The sequence below is a fragment of the Maylandia zebra genome, linkage group LG13, assembly GCF_041146795.1.
Source record: "Maylandia zebra isolate NMK-2024a linkage group LG13, Mzebra_GT3a, whole genome shotgun sequence".
Taxonomy (NCBI): Eukaryota; Metazoa; Chordata; class Actinopteri; order Cichliformes; family Cichlidae; genus Maylandia; species Maylandia zebra.
Window position 1 is genome coordinate 26,662,002 of NC_135179.1, and position 19,010 is coordinate 26,681,011.

Consider the following 19,010-nt stretch of genomic DNA (forward strand, 5'->3'; position numbering starts at 1 on the left):
CTGGATAAAACTTTGCTTACTTTTACTGCTTAACCTCTAACCTTGTCTTAACTCTGAAATAAAGGCCTCCTAAAAAGTGAAGCGAGTCAAATCAAGTCAGTATCGAGACTTATAAAGACAGCCTTCCTTCTTCTGTTCTCACGAGGTAAAATCTTTTAATCATAGAGGTGCAACTTGGAGGCTGAATTGAAATCATAGCTGAGAAGGGAATGTCTGCTTACACGTCTGATAGACGGCCATGAGACTCGCAGCAGCCATCATTGTCTCCGTGCAACGCACTGAATAGTAATTAAATATGCCACTTATGCTTCACTGATTCATTTCCTTCACAAATTTGGGTCTCAGCTGAATACATTTTTTCTGTGCAGAAGGGCTGTATTGTATCCAGTATGGCCTCATTACAAGGGCAGAAGGGCTTGTTGTGGGGGAGGGCAGAGGCCGTATGAAGGGGGGTGGGCAAAGCCCCCCACGAAGACATTGTGCTTAACATCACTAAATACCTCAAACGCCACATTGTCCTTTCCACCCCTCAATTAGTCAAGTTCCTTGTAAGAAAGCACAGATTTCTTACAAGGAGATTTATTTTTAGAGAAAATCCTGCCCTGTGCTGGCAGGAAGCTCTCAGAAAATCTAATGAAAAACACAGCAGTCATGCAGAGCCGTTAGACACGAACCAACATCGGTTAACAAAGCTTCTCTTCACCATCTCACTGTGCTTTTTTGATGACTGCAAAAGGCTAGACCTTCCTGGGTCTTTTTGTTGTGGTGTAACTGTAGCTGGTTCTATCTTTGCTGGACACTGTCCAGCCGGAGAGCCTCTTTGCCCTGCCCTTAGGCCTCTTCAGCTAGTGGAACTCCATGCGGAGGAACGCCTCTTTGGTGACTGTGACAGGGAGAATTAGGCAAGAGATGCGGGTTCACTTGCCCTGCGTAGGGGCTTATCTTGGGCTAAGCTGAGGGACTAATAGCAAAGCCAGCCTCCGCTCCAGCCGGTCTGAGGGCACAGGGAGCCATCTGTCCACTCTGTGGATAACTGACAACAAAGGGTCATACGTTGAGCACGGACTACAAACTAAAGCGCCATTCTTTTTGAATACCAGAAATAAGAGCACGGAAGCAGTATTTTGTATATAAGGTCAGTACTTTAAACCACTCATTCTTGATGCATTACAGGCCTCGCACTGGGCTTCAAATGCAAGCTGGTGATTGTTCACTGAAGAGAATTTGTTGGGAACATTGTTGCATACAACAGTAACTTTGGGGTTTAGCCAGAAAGAAAGCTGAAGTTGTTGGTTGTGGACTTTTAATGGAAGCTGAGTAATGAGAGGCTTTGTTTTAATGCACTACTCCTGACTCCCATTAGGCTGAGATAATTTGAGCTGCTTGTTTTTCCTGTACTCTGTGCTGTGCTGTAAATGCATTTTGTTGCACCGTTCCCCTAAGAGATAGTTTGGGCTTGAATTAATTAACACATTAAGCCAGACATGTGATGAATCTCCAATACTGGAGGCTTTGTGTTGATGGAGGAATGCCACACTGAGAGGACTCACACTTATATACTGATATGTGGTGGCTCACAAAATAGCTATAAATAGCCATTGCTCGAGATTTTTAAGAAGCGAATGCTGTTGGCTTGTTGTGATAAGCGAGATAAGTAATTTGAAACATTGTCTTTTAAGAGCATTGCTCCTAAACTGGAGAACAATTGCAAGTCATAATCTCCTGAAATGCTGTAATTTTATCAGTACTGTTTCAATTTCAAAATGTTCTATCATTCTTCGTCTTAGCCTCCAAACTTGAATATATTTTCATACGAAATCCTTCAAGTAATCCACTTAGACATTGTTCTCCATTTCCCCCGAGGGATAATACCCTGTTTTTATTGTCTGAAGCACACTTCTGGCTGCCTGTTCCCGGAGCTGAGTTCCTGTAGATTATCTGTTTTATCATGTATACTCTGTGGGTGCTGTTGTGCACCAGCGTTTTGTTCGGGAAGTCTTGAGTGGGTGCCTGCATGCTAGAGGTGACAGAAATAGGTCAAAAGGGTCTTAGCATTAGCTAAACAAATCCCGGCCTATAGGATTAGACAGAGATGTTTCGCTTTATTCGATGTATTCACAGGAACGTTATAATGATGCACAGAGGAGAGAATAGCTGCGCTTCTTGTTAGCAGAAAGACACCCTCCACTTATTCAAGATATTGGTTGGATTAAGGCCTTTAGCCCAGTCTGGTATTATCAACACTGGAATGTGCTAGAACAATACCATATTGTAAGCTTCTCGCTGCTGCTGGGAAACCCCGTTTTTGTTTGCTTGTCATCACACTGATATTACCAACATTTTAACTGGATACCTCCTGAATGAATTTTGTTGTTAGTGCTAGCATGTCTTAATCAAACCCACACAATCACGCTGTTCTTCTTTTTTCTAGGTGTGGAATGGCGGCACAGAGTACTGTATTTATTGGTTTGTGTGAGTATAAAAGCTGGGATCTATGGGAAGGTCATAAAAATGACACTTTTTGTGAAACACTTGGCATTGAAGGGTTATCCATCTGTACATATGTATGAGGCCACAGCCTGTTAGCTTAGCCTGTTTCAGTCCAAAGGTCACTAAATCCTTGACTGGGTTCAACAGCTCCTGGAGAGCTCCACTGTTTGCCTGCCAACTGGCTGAGCCAGTGAAGGAGGCAGGCAGATAAACCATAGTGTATTGTTTTTGTGATTCATTCTGTTATTGATTAAACAAAGATGCAGAATTGTGTCTTCATGCTAAACTAAGCTGACTGGCTAGAACCCTACTTCATGAAGACAAAGGAATAGTGTCAATCTTCTCATCCTAGGGGCGTAATTTCCACGGGGGTTACGACCCCCCCAATAATCAGACCCTACCAATATAACCCCCCTAATAAAATTATGAATTATTTTGCATAAATAGGCCGTTAATGTCTTTACTCATTTCAAGTATTACCAGCAAAATAGTTGCACGTTTAAACATCTGGGAATTTATGCAGATTTATTTATTTATTTAGACAGAGATCTTGACCCCCCCCCCCCCCCGATGTTCAGCACAATGTTACGCCAATGTCTCATCCAACTCTTTATTAAAAAGTTAACAAGTGTACAATACTAAACAAAAGTCCTGATTAACCCCTCATTTCTGTATATTTTTATATCAAAGTGGAAAACGGATGCAGTGCCTTAGTTAAACGATAGATGGAAATACAGTAGACGAAGCAAACCTGACCACCTTTATTCTTCAACACAGCCTGAACTCTTTTAGACAAGCTTTCTTGTAATTTTTCTAAGTAGTCTTCAGCAATACTTCTCCTCCATTCAAAGCTCTTATTTAGATGTTGGCTGGCTTTTCTTCTTTTCTCTGTCGAGATGATCCCACAGTATCAGAGACGTTGATGACCAGGCTATAGGGAGACCAATACATGACTGATAGTGTTCCATTGTGCTTTTACTGCATTGGCAGTGTTTTTTTGGATCAATGTCATGCTGAAAAATGATATTGCTGCCCATCTGACGCATGGTGGGTGGAAATCTGACATCTCCAACACCACTGGCTAAAAAATACAGCCCCAAACAATGACAGAGCACCCACTATGTTTTACAGATGGCTGTAGACACTCACTGTTGTACCTCTGTCTGTGATGTACGTCTTCCTCATTTCATAAGACCTGATACTTTTGACTTTTTGTATAGTTCTTAAGTAATTCGGCCTCAGCCTTTTCTCCCTGTTTACTTTCCTTAAGAATGGCTTCTTCACAGCCACCTGTCCACTAAAAACATTTTTTTGACAAAGTCTTTTTATGATATTTTGGTATATGTGTATTATATTTTATGTTTCCTCATACATAACAACATACAATATGGAGTATATGAATGAAAATAAGAGAACAACTAAAACTAGCTTTTAAGTGAGAAGCAGCCAGTATTTAAAACACCTTCAGAAATCCTGGAGAACTATTGGTCAAACTCAATAAGTAAAGTTTGGCTCCTTGGATGCAAAATATAAAGAAATGAGAGATGGTTGTCATTAGGCATACTGTTAAAACGAGTAGGATTGACTTTAACTGCAGATTAACTGGGAGTACTTCATGCATGCTCGCCAACAGCAAGCCACTATAGCCAGTATATTCCTGCTTTTTCTGACATGACCAAGATTTCAGCTGAAGCAAATCTATCATTTGCAAAAAGGTTTTAGATAATGTCTCACATGTGAGTGATTACTAAGTTAGTCCACAATCACATCAATCTCTTGTTAAATTACTTTTTTTTCTCCATTTAGATTATCTTGTTTATTAGCTACAAACTCTCCATTGTGCCCAGCGTTAAAAGTAAATAGAAAAATCACTTCTCAGCAGAACCATGATGATCTAATGAACACTGCGACCATGGCGCTTTATAGACTTGAAGTCGTCTCTCTGTCTGTTACGGTGCAATAAGCTGGCCGTCCTTCACTGCATCGAGACATTCTTTATTTGTTCTACAAATACAAAGAATTGGATACGCGGCCACAGCAGAGTCGACATTGTGTGGTGTCAGTGTGATATTAAGAGACACGTCTCTCTCTCTGTCTCGTTCTCACACAAACAGACACACACATCAATTGATCCTCAGGCCTCCCCAGCACAAGTAGCTTCCTTTATATCTTATCTTCTCCAAGAGAGTCACACAACTTGTATTTAGCCGGAACTAAAGACACAGTCCCATGTGAAGATTGCACGCAGCGATAGGCTTATCTTCCCCCGCTCACAACTACATGATCAGAAGACAAGCAACAATGGTCCATGACTCTTCAGAGAGCATCATTTAAGTTAAAAATCCCCCAAAAGGGTACGTGGCTCCGTAAAGCAACATAAAAGTGAGTGTTCCATCTTTGGAGAATTTTCCACTTACTCAACGTTTATCCTCGTTAAGGTAATAATCCATAACAATTTCAGATGGAGGTCTACTTCATCTGTGCCACAGATGGATTCCACAGTGGTAATGCAGCTTACACGCACTTCATGAAAGCTTTTAACATTTATTTTGCCAGAAAGGTCTTTCCAGCTGAATCTTGTTGAGGAAAAGAAATGATGCATATTTCAGGCCGCTCTGGGAATTTAGCTGTAAACAGAAGAACAGGGTAGTTAGCACGAGTAGTGAGGATAACCCAAAAATCACAGGTTTGCTGGAAATTCAGAATAAAAAGATAAAAAGCAGCAGTACCCGATGGAGGCCTGAATGAGACCCTGTGCATAAATAGTCAAATGTTACAGCGGTAATGTTCACTTCAGCCTGCATGCATTCAGTTTACATGTTATTTCCTGACTACCTGACTATTTCTCGATCCTTGCAGAGTGTTTTACTTTACATCTGGGAAAACGAGAATGTCTGACAAGGAAGAAATGGCTTCAGATGGGAGTTTGAACGTTACACTGACGCTGAGGCTGCTGATGCACGGAAAGGTAATGGACATTTGTAAATAGTTCAAATCATTCAGTGCATTTTTGTTGTAATAGCCTAACGGTGTCGTAATAGCTTTTAAAATGTTTACATCCTGCTGAAAAACTGTTGAGAGAAGTCCCGCTGTTATCTTTTCATCCGCAGGAAGTTGGCAGCATAATTGGGAAGGTAGATTTATTTTACAATCCATCACCATTTATAGATTTTTTGGCTGTTTTATTTCTGTTTGTCTTGTTATATTCCTCTTATAAATCCAATCTAACCGACTTCTTTTCCTGCCTGATTTCAGAAAGGAGAAACAGTCAAGAAAATGAGGGAGGAGGTGAGTGTTTGCTTTGACATCTGTAATGAGAAAGGGCGTATAATTTCACGTTGTCAGGCAGATCGAATCAAATCACAGCTGGAATAACCGCGGGGCTTTGCTTCCAGAGTGGCGCTCGCATCAACATATCAGAGGGCTCGTCCCCTGAGAGGATAGTCACCATCACAGGACCTACAGAGGGCATCTTTAGAGCCTTTTCCATGATTGCGCAAAAGTTTGAAGAGGTATGCCCAAAAGCATGAAAGACACTGGCTGCACCTTTTCTCCAGTCTTGCATCACAACACGCGCACACACACAAAAAGACTTGTCAAATAACGCTGATGTTCCGTACAGTCGACACTGAAAAACAACATATTTTGGAAATCTCCCTCAGGATATTACCGCAGCAATGACAAACAGCAACGTGACAAGCAAGCCACCTGTGACACTTCGCCTGGTTTTCCCGGGGAGCCAGTGTGGCTCACTGATTGGCAAAGGAGGCTCAAAGATCAAAGAAATCCGAGAGGTATGAGTCGTTTTCTTTCTTTTTTTTCATGTTGCAGCAGGAAGTTGTTTTTTTTTGCACCCAAACAAGCACAGAAAACAGTCTCCCTGGCACTCTGACACCCTGAGTATCAAACACTCAAGTCAAAATCTTCTTGTTTTTCTCTGCCTTAAACTACATGAAGCTATGTGTATGTTTTCTGGAGGGGTGGCGGGGAGGGGGGTGGGTGAAAATCCCATTGATTATGCCTGCGAGGATGAGCAGGGCCTGAATACTCATTCCGAATGGACAATATTTGTGTGCGCCTCTTCAAATATTGGAGCGCACATTGCTATTTGGCTTGCAGCTGCTCCCTGCATGTCAAAATGTGTTCAGGATAATTTGTGGGGTGCTCGAAACGGCATTTCAATCTGGGTGATGGCGTGCTCTTTTCAGCAATAAATAGCCTTTGTATTTTCTGTTGTCTGGTGATGTTAAGACCACAGGCGCTCAGGTTCAGGTGGCAGGAGACATGCTGCCGGACTCCACAGAGAGGGCTGTCACAATCTCCGGCACTCCACAGGCCATCACTCAGTGTGTAAGACACATCTGCTCTGTGATGCTGGAGGTAAGGGCTGTCAGCCAGCAGATGATCTTCACGTTCAGCGGCTCTATTTAGAAGTCAAGTATGTCACATTTATTTAGAGAGCAGAGGAAGGTAGTAAATTCAGGATGTCTTCAAAGCTAAAGCCCAGATAATTTATATTGATAGTTCTTAACCTTGTCTGTCTGATATACCCAGACGTGTATTATATAACAAACATATAAAACTGGATATTGATGCAGTACTTTTCCCATATCGTTAAAATGTCAGCGTTTAAATTACCACTGTACTGTCAAAGCCTCTTCACGTTTTTAGACCCCGTTTTAAACTTTTCTCACACTGCCCATCGCAGCACATGCTCTTAATGTATTCTGAGGAGCTTTGAGTTTGGATTTTGGGTTTAGTATCCACTTGACCTCTTTCTATTTTGATCAAAAACTTGCCAATTCCCCATTTTTAGCTGTGCTCCCAGTTGTATCGCAGTTTTCTTTGGTCCGATCTTTTATGTTACTTTCTCTGCAGATGAATGGGATATAAAAAGATTCAGGCAGTGCTATAAAGGAGGATATAAAACGCATCAATGCCAGTGAGAGTTCTTTTTCTCAGCTGCGCCAGTGTATAAATTTTCTCCCTTTTTGGTTTGCACGACTGTGTCTCCAGTCTCCACCGAAAGGCGCAACTATTCCCTACCGTCCCAAGGTCGTACCTGCTGGAACCCATGCAGTATTAGCACCACAGCACTCTGCACAAGTAAGTAGCCATAGGGGAGTTGTTTAGCTCTGAATTTAGCTTATTTAAAGACACGCAGCAGTTGAGTGGACTTATTATTTTGTGTGATTTCAAAATTTCACTGATCATCAGGGGGTGTTTCTATTACTAAACGGGCAAAACAGTGTAAATATTAGGGGTGCAACGATACTCGTATCGATATTGAACCGTTCGATACAGTGCTTTCGGTTCGGTACGCATATGTATGAACAATACAAAATTTGTAATTTATTTTATCAACTTTCCTTCTGACGATGCTGTCTGTGTTGAGCGCTCAGTAAATCTGCGTTCGACTACTCAGCCTAGGCTGCACTGTCGAGCGCAGATCCACTGAGCGCTCAACACAGACAGCATCATCAGAAGGACGAGCGCAGGGCAAGCTAGCAAGACAGAAGTTAAGCTCTCCTTGCAACATGGCAAATTGAACCTTCCCTACCCTCATTCAGATGTGGCGTTTGGAATTATTTTGGTTTTCATGTGACATATGACCCTGAAGGTAAGCGCGTCATGGACTAAAGTAAAACAGTATGTTGGATGTGCCACGCAATGCTCAATTACATGGGTGGGAACTAGTGTGTTAGCGAGCAGTTAGCTCGTTAACGTGTTAGCCGTCTAGCCCCACGCAGGGGTAGCTCGATAACGGAGCACTAGTGGGAACACAACGAATATGACTGCACATTTACGCCGACATCATCCTAGTGCAAAGACAAGTGGAAGCAGACAAAAACAACAAGCATGCATGTTACAAACTTTACCCGAGTCATTTAGACAGCCGTTAGCACATGATTCTCCTTATGGGGACCTGATATGTTTAATATTGTGGCGAGCTCAGACAAGGAGGAGAGGGAGGTGTCGTTTGGTCTTGCTTACCGTGAGCTAGCCAGGGAGCACAGCCGTTTATTGACATCTGCAGAAGAACACTGCCGCTAGCTAACTCCTCAGCGTGGCAACCGCACAGCAACAACAACACACAGAGCGCCCTCTGACCCCGGAAGGACACACCGTCGCAGCGAGGATGCGTCACCCGTCACTATGGCAACATAAACAAAACATAACTGTACAAACAGAACCCCGAACAGCCCTGACCCGCTACATAGCCCCCGCCTAAGGGGTCAGTCGTCCCCGACGACCCCATTGCCCCACACAAAGTCCTGCAAATGTCCAGGTGCCTTCTTTTGGCGCACCGCCGGTCACGACAGGCGGGGGAAAAGTCACTCGGGTCAGAACATGGGGTGCCACCATCATCCCACTTCTGACACCAATGTGGCGAGCTCAGACAACGAGGAGACGGAGGTGTTGTTTGGTCTTGCTTCCCGTGAGCTAGCCAGGGAGCACAGCCGTTTATTGACATCTGCAGAAGAACACTGCCGCTAGCTAACTGCTCAGCGCGGCAACCGCACAGCCACAACAACAACACACAGGGCGCCCTCTGACCCCGGAAGGACACACCGGCGCAGCGAGAGGGCGTCACCCGTCACTATGGCAACATAAACAAAACATAACTGTACAAACAGAACCCCGAACAGCCCTGACCCGCTACAATATGCTGCTGAGAATATAGCCCAGAAGAAGCGTATAGTATAGCTTTTATTTTGGAAAGAGCCATTTCTCTGTAATAAACTCTCTTTTCCAAAGATGAGTGACTCCTCAATCAGATACAGGTGTTACCGCGCCAGATCCGCGGCCCCGAACCATAGTAAGGAAACCTCTGGCAGTTACTTGAAGGTTCCGTAACTGACTCGTAGCCGGCAACAGCTTACTATACAGGTCAACTCCGCTAGCAAAAAGATCGAAGGAGGCGTAGGAAACTGCTTCACCGAACTTTATTTCTTCTCTAAGGCACGAACACAGCGTACAGTGGGCTGAAACAGTTTACTCACAGCGAGCATCGCCGACACAACTCTGGCTGTCGAGGGAGTTATTATATTCCTTTTATTTATTTTCTTTCTGTCTCTTCTGTAGCTAACCGTTACTTTTTCCCCTTCTCCGCTCTCTCTCTTCTCACACACACACACACACACCAGGCAGTCCCGCTACACACATCCCGAATACATTTCCCATCAGGCTTCATCCTTAAAGGGCCATGCCTGTAACACAGGGCTTGCAAAATCGGGCTAGCGATTTTTCCAGTCGGGCTACCAAAATCTATCTCTGCCCTGCCCGTCGGGCTATTGTAGGAAGGAAAAATATATGTCAATGCTTTTGCATTCTTTCGGAAATGTAGCTGGGTAATTATGTCATTGGCATCGGTGAGCCACTGTCAATATGTGACATATTGAAATCGCGTTTGAATTTGCGCTTGTTTTTTGCTTTCACTTTGCAAATATCCAGGTGCCTTCTTTTGGTGCACCGCCGGTCACGACAGGCGGGGGAAAAGTCACTCGGGTCAGAACATGGGGTGCCACCATCATCCCACTTCTGACACCAATGTGGCGAGCTCAGACAACGAGGAGACGGAGGTGTTGTTTGGTCTTGCTTCCCGTGAGCTAGCCAGGGAGCACAGCCGTTTATTGACATCTGCAGAAGAACACTGCCGCTAGCTAACTGCTCAGCGCGGCAACCGCACAGCAACAACAACAACACACAGGGCGCCCTCTGACCCCGGAAGGACACACCTTCGCAGCGAGAGGGCGTCACCCGTCACTATGGCAACATAAACAAAACATAACTGTACAAACAGAACCCCGAACAGCCCTGACCCGCTACAATATGCTGCTGAGAATATAGCCCAGAAGAAGCGTATAGTATAGCTTTTATTTTGGAAAGAGCCATTTCTCTGTAATAAACTCTCTTTTCCAAAGATGAGTGATTCCTCAATCAGATATATTTATTTTTTAAATTATTTTTGTTTCAGCAACATTAAATTTAAAAACTGTACTTTTGAGTTAAAATATATATATTTATAATTTTAATAAATGACAAATTAAAAAGGCATGAACATTTTTTTGTATCGAAAAAATATCGAACCGTGACACCAAAGTATCGAACCGAACCGAACCGTGAATTTTGTGTATCGTTGCACCCCTAGTAAATATATACAACCATTGATCATATTTACATGCATTTAGCCGAAAATTTAGGAATAACTTGCTTTTACATGAATAATTCACATGTTTACATGTTGTGTCTAAGGCTGATGTTTTCCACGAGCTGCCCAGGCGCTGTCCTGAATTTGGCAGAGTCTGCTTTGACCTATCAGACATCTGTTTATGTTATTGGATTTCCAGCTAATGGTCGGAGAAGGAGGGGGGGGGAAGGCAGATGACATTTAGATGAAATTCCGTCAGATCTATAAACATTAGAGCCATGGAAAAGGGGAAAGGAATGGATTTTCACTGCACTGACTTTCCTCTTGATGGTCTGTGACAAATTCATTTTTCAAGTAACACGTTATAACATGTCTGCACCACCCGATTACATAACCGTATCTCATCTGTTCTTCCTTCCAGGCCTTTGCAATTCCAGGGCAGTATGCTTTTGCACATCAAGATGTAAGTATGTTCATTTGAGTGACTGACATCAGTCCTAATGACCTACTCCTGCCCACTCCTTCCAAGCCACCGATACGCCCTCTGTGTACCCTATTGTGCGAAGATCAAATTTCAGTAACCCTGATCTGTTGACTTTACTAACACTAACCCACGGTAGCAGCATGCACTGATTGAAATGGAAATGAAGATTTGCAGAGTTCATGATCACTTGTAGCTTTGTAGCTTGAGATGTGACTGTATTTTCAGATGACTGCTATGAGAAGTCAGCATGCTTTCTGAGGAAAATGAATCTCTTGATACTGACACCATGTGTGATGTTTGTGAACTTCAGATTGGCTCTGTTTTGTAGTTGTCAGCTCCTCTGAAATAATCCAGTTTGATTGGTTAGCTCTAACTTCCTTCCTACCCTGCAGTTGACCAAGCTTCACCAGTTGGCTATGCAGCATATCCCCCTCCCTTCCCTTGGGCAGAGCAACCCTACCTTCCCTGGTACGTACCCACGGCTCCCCAGGGAAGTCCATCTATCCCTCTCTCATCACTCCTCTTCGACTCACACCATCAAAACACTGCTGTCACTTCAGTGAGGATCAAGGATTTCTTTGAGAGTAGACGGTGGCTTTGCGGTGATGTATCTGCATTTCATCGATTTTCACAAGAAAATAAGATGAAAAACAAAACAAGAATAATCAACACAATTGTAGGTTTTTAAGGTTAAGCCACCCAGCTTTCTTTTTTTTTACCTTGAAAGTTAGTCACTGAAATATTTATCACTGAAAAGAATATGCGACAGACTGAAGCAGACAGAATGATATATAAGCTAAAAAAGGAAAAAAACAGCAGCTTTCTCTGACAGGGAAATGTGAAAAATGTCAAAAATATTTACAGTTTAGTAAATATTTAACAATTTCTCACCATTTCTCCCATCAAACCCAAATTTCAGCCCCATTTGCCCAGTTTCCCTCTCCAAAGAAAAACCAAACAAAAACAAATCCTAAGTTTTTGACCCCATCCTCCACCTTTTGCAACATTTCTCCTCCAAATCTAACACTGTCTTGGCCAGACCATCCCTGACCTCAACCACCCCACGTACTCATATATTCCGTCACAACTAACTCAGCACAATACATTACAATATTTTGATTAAATAGCGAGTATTGGTGTGGTAGTCATAGTCAAGCAGCATGCATGTATTATGTATATATGTATTGTCTTTTTAGAATGATTATTTTGCCCTATGCTATTTTCTGCTTCTTAATTTAGCAGTGTAACAGTGATAACCTAGACAAAGTAGGGCAACTTGTCGTGCTATGAAAGTGGAAGCCATTAGTGCCAAACTGTTGGTAGCGCTCCTTGTCCTACTTTGCAGGATTGGATGCATCTGCCCCCACAAGTTCACAAGAGCTGGCAATACCTAATGATGTAAGTGTTACATTGTTTGTGTTCTCCCGGCACTAAAACCTGAACTGATAATCTCCATGCATTTGGCTTCATTAAAACTTTCTAGGAGGACAGCTTTAATGAGGAATTGTTTGGACACAAATGTTTCACCTACTTAGCTGCGGAAATTAAATAGTCCTTGCTTTTGGCTGACATCGATTATTGCAAAAGGAATCCACAACAGATTTATTGAAAAGATGTCTGTGGACGGCTGTTAGAGGACTGTTAACTGTGCTGCTTCAGACACAGACAGTCCTGGTTTCATCTGTACTGAATCATGTCAGAACTTGATGTTGTAGGAAACATCTTTTTGGTAAATGCACTTTTCTTGCTGAGACTTGGATGAGTGAGACTGACTCTCAGGTGTGTAAACATAAAAACAAAGCCAGCAGCCTGTTAGCTAAGCGTACCATGGAGGCAGGGAAAGGGGGAGAAATACCCAGCTTTGGTCTGTCAATTCTGAATTTTAATGTTGTATCTTGTTAGTTTAATAATGACTGAACCAAACTGTAAAATCAACAAGTTGTAATATTTAATGGGTGTCTATTTCTTGGGCAAAAGAAGTGTCTTTCTTGAGCATTGAGGGAAAATAATGAAGACTCCAGGAAGTCACTGTACCATCCAGTTTCTTACGTATCCAGTTCAGAGTTGCAGAGATCCGCAGCTTATCCTGTCATAGGACGAGAGGCAGGGTACACCATGGACACATCACCAGACAACCATTCACAGCCAATTTAGAATCTCCAATTAACCAAAACCCACACGTGTTTTTAGACTATGGGAGGAAGCAGGAGTACCCCAAGAGAACCCACACAAGTGCAGGGAGAACGTAAAAACTCTAAACAGAGAGGCCCAGCCCTGATATGAACTCAGGACCTTTTTACCATGAAGCAAGAGTGCTAACAAACGTAGCACTACGCTGTCCAAACAAGCAACATAATTAACAAGAACCACCCTGAGAGCACAAACCTCTGTCAAGGCATCTCATTTTCTTACTTTTAATGGACTTCTACTGTATTTTATGCAAGAAGTTAGTAGCGCAGTTAAAATAACACGTTTTGGGGTCAATAGGCAGATCTAAAATGTAAAAGGTCAGAGGTCAGTTATCACTTTGACCTTCAGATCAATCTTTTAACCTTGAAGAAGAGGTCAGAGGTCAAAATCTTTTTTTTTTTTTTTACATACCATACTTGTAAGAATCACAATTTTTGAGTCAAAAGGCATTTTTTCCAATTTTTGACCAATAAATCATTAAGTTGACCTTGAAGACCCTGGTAGGTCTAAGCCAAATTTTAATGGATTGTTAACATGACCTCGCTCTGCTCCCCTGCAAAGTTTTATCAGAATTCATTCAAACCTTTTTTGAGCTAATGTGTTTACAGAAAGAATGACACAAACGCTACCAAAAACATAACCTCCTCGGCGGAGGTAATTACTGAGCTTTGGAGGTGGATTTTGCTGACTTCACACTGTAGGAATATTAAGGTGTCAGAGTTTCACTGCAGTACTTAGTGACCAAAATAATTCACAATGTTATTGCTGCGTTTACAGAAGAGTATAATGAAGTCACTCAGAGTAGATAGACAAGCTATCTACTTCTTTTTTCTATTACATAGCAGGTGGGACCCAGTGATAAGGTGCAACAGCCACTTATTCTCTTTGCACTGTCTCCCAGATAATAACGGCTGCTGCTGAATTATTTACCATATGCATATTAACATGTTATCATATAATTTTTAAAAAATAATTTCTTGTTTATCATCAACACTACTACTTCTACTGCAGACAGAGCCAAGATAGATGCTCTTTCTGTTTCTAATATATCATCCTGCCTTCTCATTTAACTCAGACAAGAAATAAACATATTTGCCAAAATACCAATCAGTTTGTAAAAAATAAAAGCCAGTGCTTTAGTGGTGATAAATTATGTATCATCTGTTTTATCTGATGGGCATATTGGACCGTAGATATGCTTTCTGTTGTCACAATAATGAAGAGAAATGTGGTTTCCCTCTACAGAAAACGGCCACGGCGGTTGCTCCCAGGTTCTTTTGTAAAATCTAATTTCTGCATTCCTGTTTTGTTATTCGCATGTTTCTGATCTCCAACTCCCAGTTCATTGGCTGCATAATTGGAAGACAGGGTAGCAAGATCAATGAGATTCGCCAGGTCTCTGGAGCTCACATCAAAATTGCCAGCGCCACTGATGGCTCAGCCATGCGCCAAGTCACGATCACAGGTTCACCAGCCAGCATCAGTGTGGCCCAGTACCTCATCAATGCCAGGTAAGACATTACGCAGGACAGCCACGTCCAGCAGGGCATCACTCGCAGCCTGATGATAAGACAGCCAAACACTGAGCTATTATATTGGGACAGAGATATTGTGCTCAGGGTGAGGCTGGATTTGTTCCAACTCACTGCTCCGTTCTCTTGACTGCATTAAAATCCTTATTGTCTCTGCTTTTTAACACATTCCTTCTTTGATTCTTTTGTTTTCTCCTTTCTCACCTCCCTTATCCTTTGTCTCTCCCCCCATCCTCTCCCCGTTTTTCTTTCTCCATTTTTCTCCTCTTAACCCTTCACCGTCTCCAACTACCCCTCCAATCGTCACGGCCTGCAGCTTAGAGATGGCTAAATACACAATGCAGGTCGCTTCCTCTGCGACCCCAGTTGACCTGAACATGAGCTTCTCACAGTCTGCTTCCACTGCCTCCACTTCTGCAACCTCTATGGCCGTCCTGGCGGCCACCACCCAAGCCCCCACCACAATTAACGTCCACTCTCCCTCCACCTTACCAGCCATCCAAAACCCACACTACGCCGTCCCCGTTTCCAGCCTGCTTGGCATGAAAACGCTCCCCGTGCTGGCCGTCCACCCAGCAGCCGCTTCCAGCCTAACGCAGGGTTTATGCCCTTACACCGCAAAAATGCCAACCTCCGGCGTCAAAAAGTCAGAGCGGCAGAAGTTTGCTCCTTATTGACACCTGCTTTTGAGCCCAGGCATCGTAGCCGACCGATAGGACCTAATTAAAAAGGATGGCAAGTATATAGGCCTAAAATCGGCTTACACCAGTGTGTAAGTTTTCCCCGTGTAACATTTGTTCCCCATAAATCAGGATGACATTAGACAGAGGCAGAAAGGCTGGCAGTATCAAAACATGTTCTCGTTAATTAAATGAGGCAGTAGAGGTGCATATTAAGTCAGTATTATCTCATGGACATGTATAACAATTAATGTGGGTAACTCAGGCTTGTATTCATAAAAAAGCTATTTTTCAAATGGATTTGTGTTCCAGAGCTTTATACGAAGACTTATCCCGATGCAATTATTGACTTACCGTAGTTTTCTGTCTGTGTGACTAGTTTTTCCTAGAAAATGTCAACTAGCAATAAAAGATGTGGTGCTTTTGTTGGCAGCAGGCTGTTAAACCTTTGGTTTTTCACTGTAGAAGTTAAGTGTTTTTTTTTTTTTGTTTTTTTTAAACAAGGATTGTTCCACTCTTCTGTCATATTCCCCTCCCTCTCTTTCACTATAGGCTCTCATCAGTGCTAACAGGCTTGGGTGTTCTGTAGTAGCGTTGCACTGTTGCAGTTCTGATGGGATTATCTTAAAGCCACATTGGATTCTAGTGGATTTCACCCTACACAGTAATCATGTAAAGCAGGGACTGGCCTGACTAACTCTCGCTCGCTCGTACCGTACACCGGCTTGTTTCTTGTTTATTCTCCAGCCTCGGCGAGTGGGGGAAGGCTTCGACTTGTTTCATCCGAAACGGGGTGCTGATCAGTTATTTAAATAAATGTTTTATTCATGTGTTCCTGGTGTGGCACCCCCCCACCCCCACCCCACCGCCACCCACCAAAAAATACCAGAATGCAGATTTATTATGTTTGTTGATGAAATGACTTTGAAATAAATGGGACTTTTTACAAATGCAGATTGGTTGCTTTTGTTCTAATTTTGTCGGTGGTGAAAGAATTCCATGTTTTTGCTGATTTCTCCGAGTCATAAATATAAACCTGGACTCTTGAGGATTTCTCCCTTGTTTACTCGTGGCTTTAAGCCATAATTGTATATACCACACATACCCACTTAGCCGAAATTATGGATAATATCTCAGAGTGTTGAAGCTATTTTGTTGAATATACACTGTTTAGGATTTGTGTTTTTTATTCCCTTTGTAGAAATGAGGGATTCTGAAGCCTTCTGGTGTGATTCAGTTTTCTACACTTGGAAACAAACCCCATAAACAAAGTGATATTAATAAGGTCGTAAGATCAACTTTTATTCTTTATTTTTATCCCCCAAACACTGAATTTGCTTCCACAGATTGTACGTGTAAAACATTCAACAGCTGAAATATAGAAAAAATAGAGGGAGTCCATTAGCAGGACACAGCCACATAGAGACTAGCAGGAGTGCGAAGACAACTCTGCACAAACTACTCCATAGTATTAAGGATGCAGTTTGTTTGTGGCAGAGGGCATGCAGCTCCTGCCCAAACAAACTTTTCTACCTGCACTCTCCTGAAAGAAAACAGAAGCGAAGCTGAACCTCACAGTAAATATTCAACACATGCTGTGGCAAAATTCTCATGGGTGCAAAAAAAAAGAACAAGTTAACCTCCAGTCGTCCGCTCAACCGTGCTGCTAGTGGGCAGGTGGGGGTACAGTGCAGTCACTCCTTGTTTCTCCGTGTCCCTGCCGGCTTGTCCCTCTTTACCCTCGCCCCTTGGCGAATCTGACTTTGCTCCCTTTTCAGCGTAAAAACCCAGGAGGAGGAGGAGGGGAGCACTTCTGTTCCGCCTGATCCGTAGCAAGCCACGAGGGCCATTTCCACAGCAGGGCTCCAAATGCTGAAGTGGAGATAATCAATAGTTAATGGGGGCAGAAATGTAATGACAGTGAAGGATGACATTTCAACCTGGGGGAAGGTGTATGTGCACTGAACGCTGCTGCATGTATGTTGATGTGTGCCCAGGGCAGTTATGAGTTCACAGCCAGCTTCTAATGTTATATTAATGATTTCCTTTTTCAACCTGACACAGGCAGGAGTGAGCGGGCCATTGCTGGAGCTTGCTGCCATAATGCAGTTTTGGAAAAAAAAGCTATTTAGAGGTAAATAAGAAAATAAATAATTTTTTAAAGGTGTACAGGCTGACGCTCAGGCCCTGATGAAAAACGGCTGCAATACTTTGCAGACTTGCATGTCTGTGGTGCAGATTGGGATTTCTTCTTTTAAACTTCCATCACACACAATAAGTCTGTATGCTAGACTTTTTATTATGAAGCTTCACATTCATAATCCTTAAAGTGAGGCTTTATTCCAGCGTATAAGCAGTAAATATGCAACCAATAGTCTGCTCTTATAAACAATATCCCTTAGATTTATATTTCAGAAGCTTTGCTTTATCTTAAAGTTTGTTTGTTTTATCCATATAAGGAATACTTTTTTAGAGACCTGAACAGCATATAGTCTGCTGCTGTTGTTTTACCAACTGCATTTCTAGGATAATTTCTTTGTGTGCTCAGGTAGTGCTACCAGTGATGGAGAAGGTAAAAGTACCAAAACGGCTTCATAAAAGGGAACAGAAATCCTACAAATTCACTTTCAAAGTAAAATTAAAAGAGTGGCTTCAATAATCTGAAGTCTAAATGTGCATCCAGCTACTATATAGGTAGACTGTATGTGCATTTACATATAATGTAGCTGGGCAAAGTGGAGTGAATGTGGAAGAACATCAGTTATGGCTGCATCAGGTCAAACTGTCACTCTGCTCAGCTTTGTTCTGTGACCACATAGTTGCTAAGCTAATGGCATTTCCTTTCTAACAGCACCAGCTAAGATAATACACCTGCTGGATATTGTGCTGTGAACAGGCTATCATGGTGGTGTTAGATTTTTTTTTCCTCAGCTGCTGTGCCCAGGAATTTATCTTTTACTCACAGCTGTCAGGTAAATGCAGTGAAGTATGAAGCATGCTATCTCCTTGGACTGCAAGAAAAAAAAAGTTTTAGGCATGAAAATGAAAATAAAACTAAGCTGAAAATAGGCTAAAACTGACAGCGTGGCGACTTATTGGCGACTTTGTGCTGCTAGTCATTTAAACTCACCTCCAACTGGCAACAATAAATAATGACTAACTAATGTGAAATAATGTCTTAAACCATTTAAGACCTTTTTGGTAATGAAACAGGCAAATGAACAATAAAACGGGATCTCTATGGATTACATGACTATGTGACACTGATGAACAGCGGGCTGTTGAGGGGATGCAATTCACAGCTTCAGTTAAGATAAATCAGGTAAGAGGAGGAATCTTGGCCGCACACACACAGAAAACATCTTTATGCAACAATTAATCAGAATCTTACATCAGGTGCTTTAGTCTTTTTCTTTTCTGGCACCAAATTACCCCCAAAGACCAAAGTGCGCCATGGAAAACGACTCCCTAATTCCAGATAA

At 42.5% G+C, this 19,010-nt stretch overlaps 1 protein-coding gene and 1 long non-coding RNA gene across 4 annotated transcripts in view; one reads left to right on the forward strand and one right to left on the reverse strand.

Moving 5' to 3' along the window:
• The first annotated feature begins 552 nt into the window (after positions 1–552).
• zgc:110045 (poly(rC)-binding protein 3) lies at positions 553–16,476 on the forward strand. Of its 3 annotated transcripts, XM_004554508.5 has the most exons (14): positions 553–1,135; positions 2,432–2,472; positions 5,350–5,458; positions 5,601–5,624; positions 5,746–5,778; positions 5,886–6,002; positions 6,153–6,284; positions 6,742–6,870; positions 7,507–7,596; positions 11,064–11,105; positions 11,519–11,594; positions 12,472–12,524; positions 14,658–14,827; positions 15,165–16,476. In XM_004554508.5, exons 3-14 carry the CDS (start codon positions 5,381–5,383, stop codon positions 15,523–15,525), a joined length of 1,305 nt encoding a protein of 434 aa, XP_004554565.1. In that variant the 5' UTR covers positions 553–1,135; positions 2,432–2,472; positions 5,350–5,380; the 3' UTR covers positions 15,526–16,476. The 3 variants fall into 3 exon arrangements, with proteins under 3 accessions (XP_004554565.1, XP_012775496.1, XP_076748015.1); XM_012920042.4 differs by lacking the exon at positions 2,432–2,472; XM_076891900.1 differs by lacking the exon at positions 553–1,135 and having other exon boundaries at positions 1,142–2,472.
• Positions 16,477–16,822: 346 nt separating this feature from the next.
• Positions 16,823–19,010, reverse strand: part of LOC143421820 (uncharacterized) — a 65,571-nt gene continuing 63,383 nt past the window's right edge. The window contains exon 3 of the long non-coding RNA XR_013101419.1: positions 16,823–17,400. This is a non-coding gene — a long non-coding RNA (uncharacterized LOC143421820). The remainder of the gene's footprint in view (positions 17,401–19,010) is intronic.

What these genes read in the sequence shown, in the direction of transcription:
- zgc:110045 (XM_004554508.5), top strand. Translation starts at nt 5,381, where the DNA reads ATGTCTGACAAGGAAGAAATGGCTTCAGATGGGAGTTTGAACGTTACA. An exon ending in TTGGCAGCATAATTGGGAAG is followed by an intron (nt 5,625 to 5,745) that starts GTAGATTTATTT and finishes GCCTGATTTCAG; the next exon opens with AAAGGAGAAACAGTCAAGAA. An exon ending in GAGCAACCCTACCTTCCCTG is followed by an intron (nt 11,595 to 12,471) that starts GTACGTACCCAC and finishes CCTACTTTGCAG; the next exon opens with GATTGGATGCATCTGCCCCC.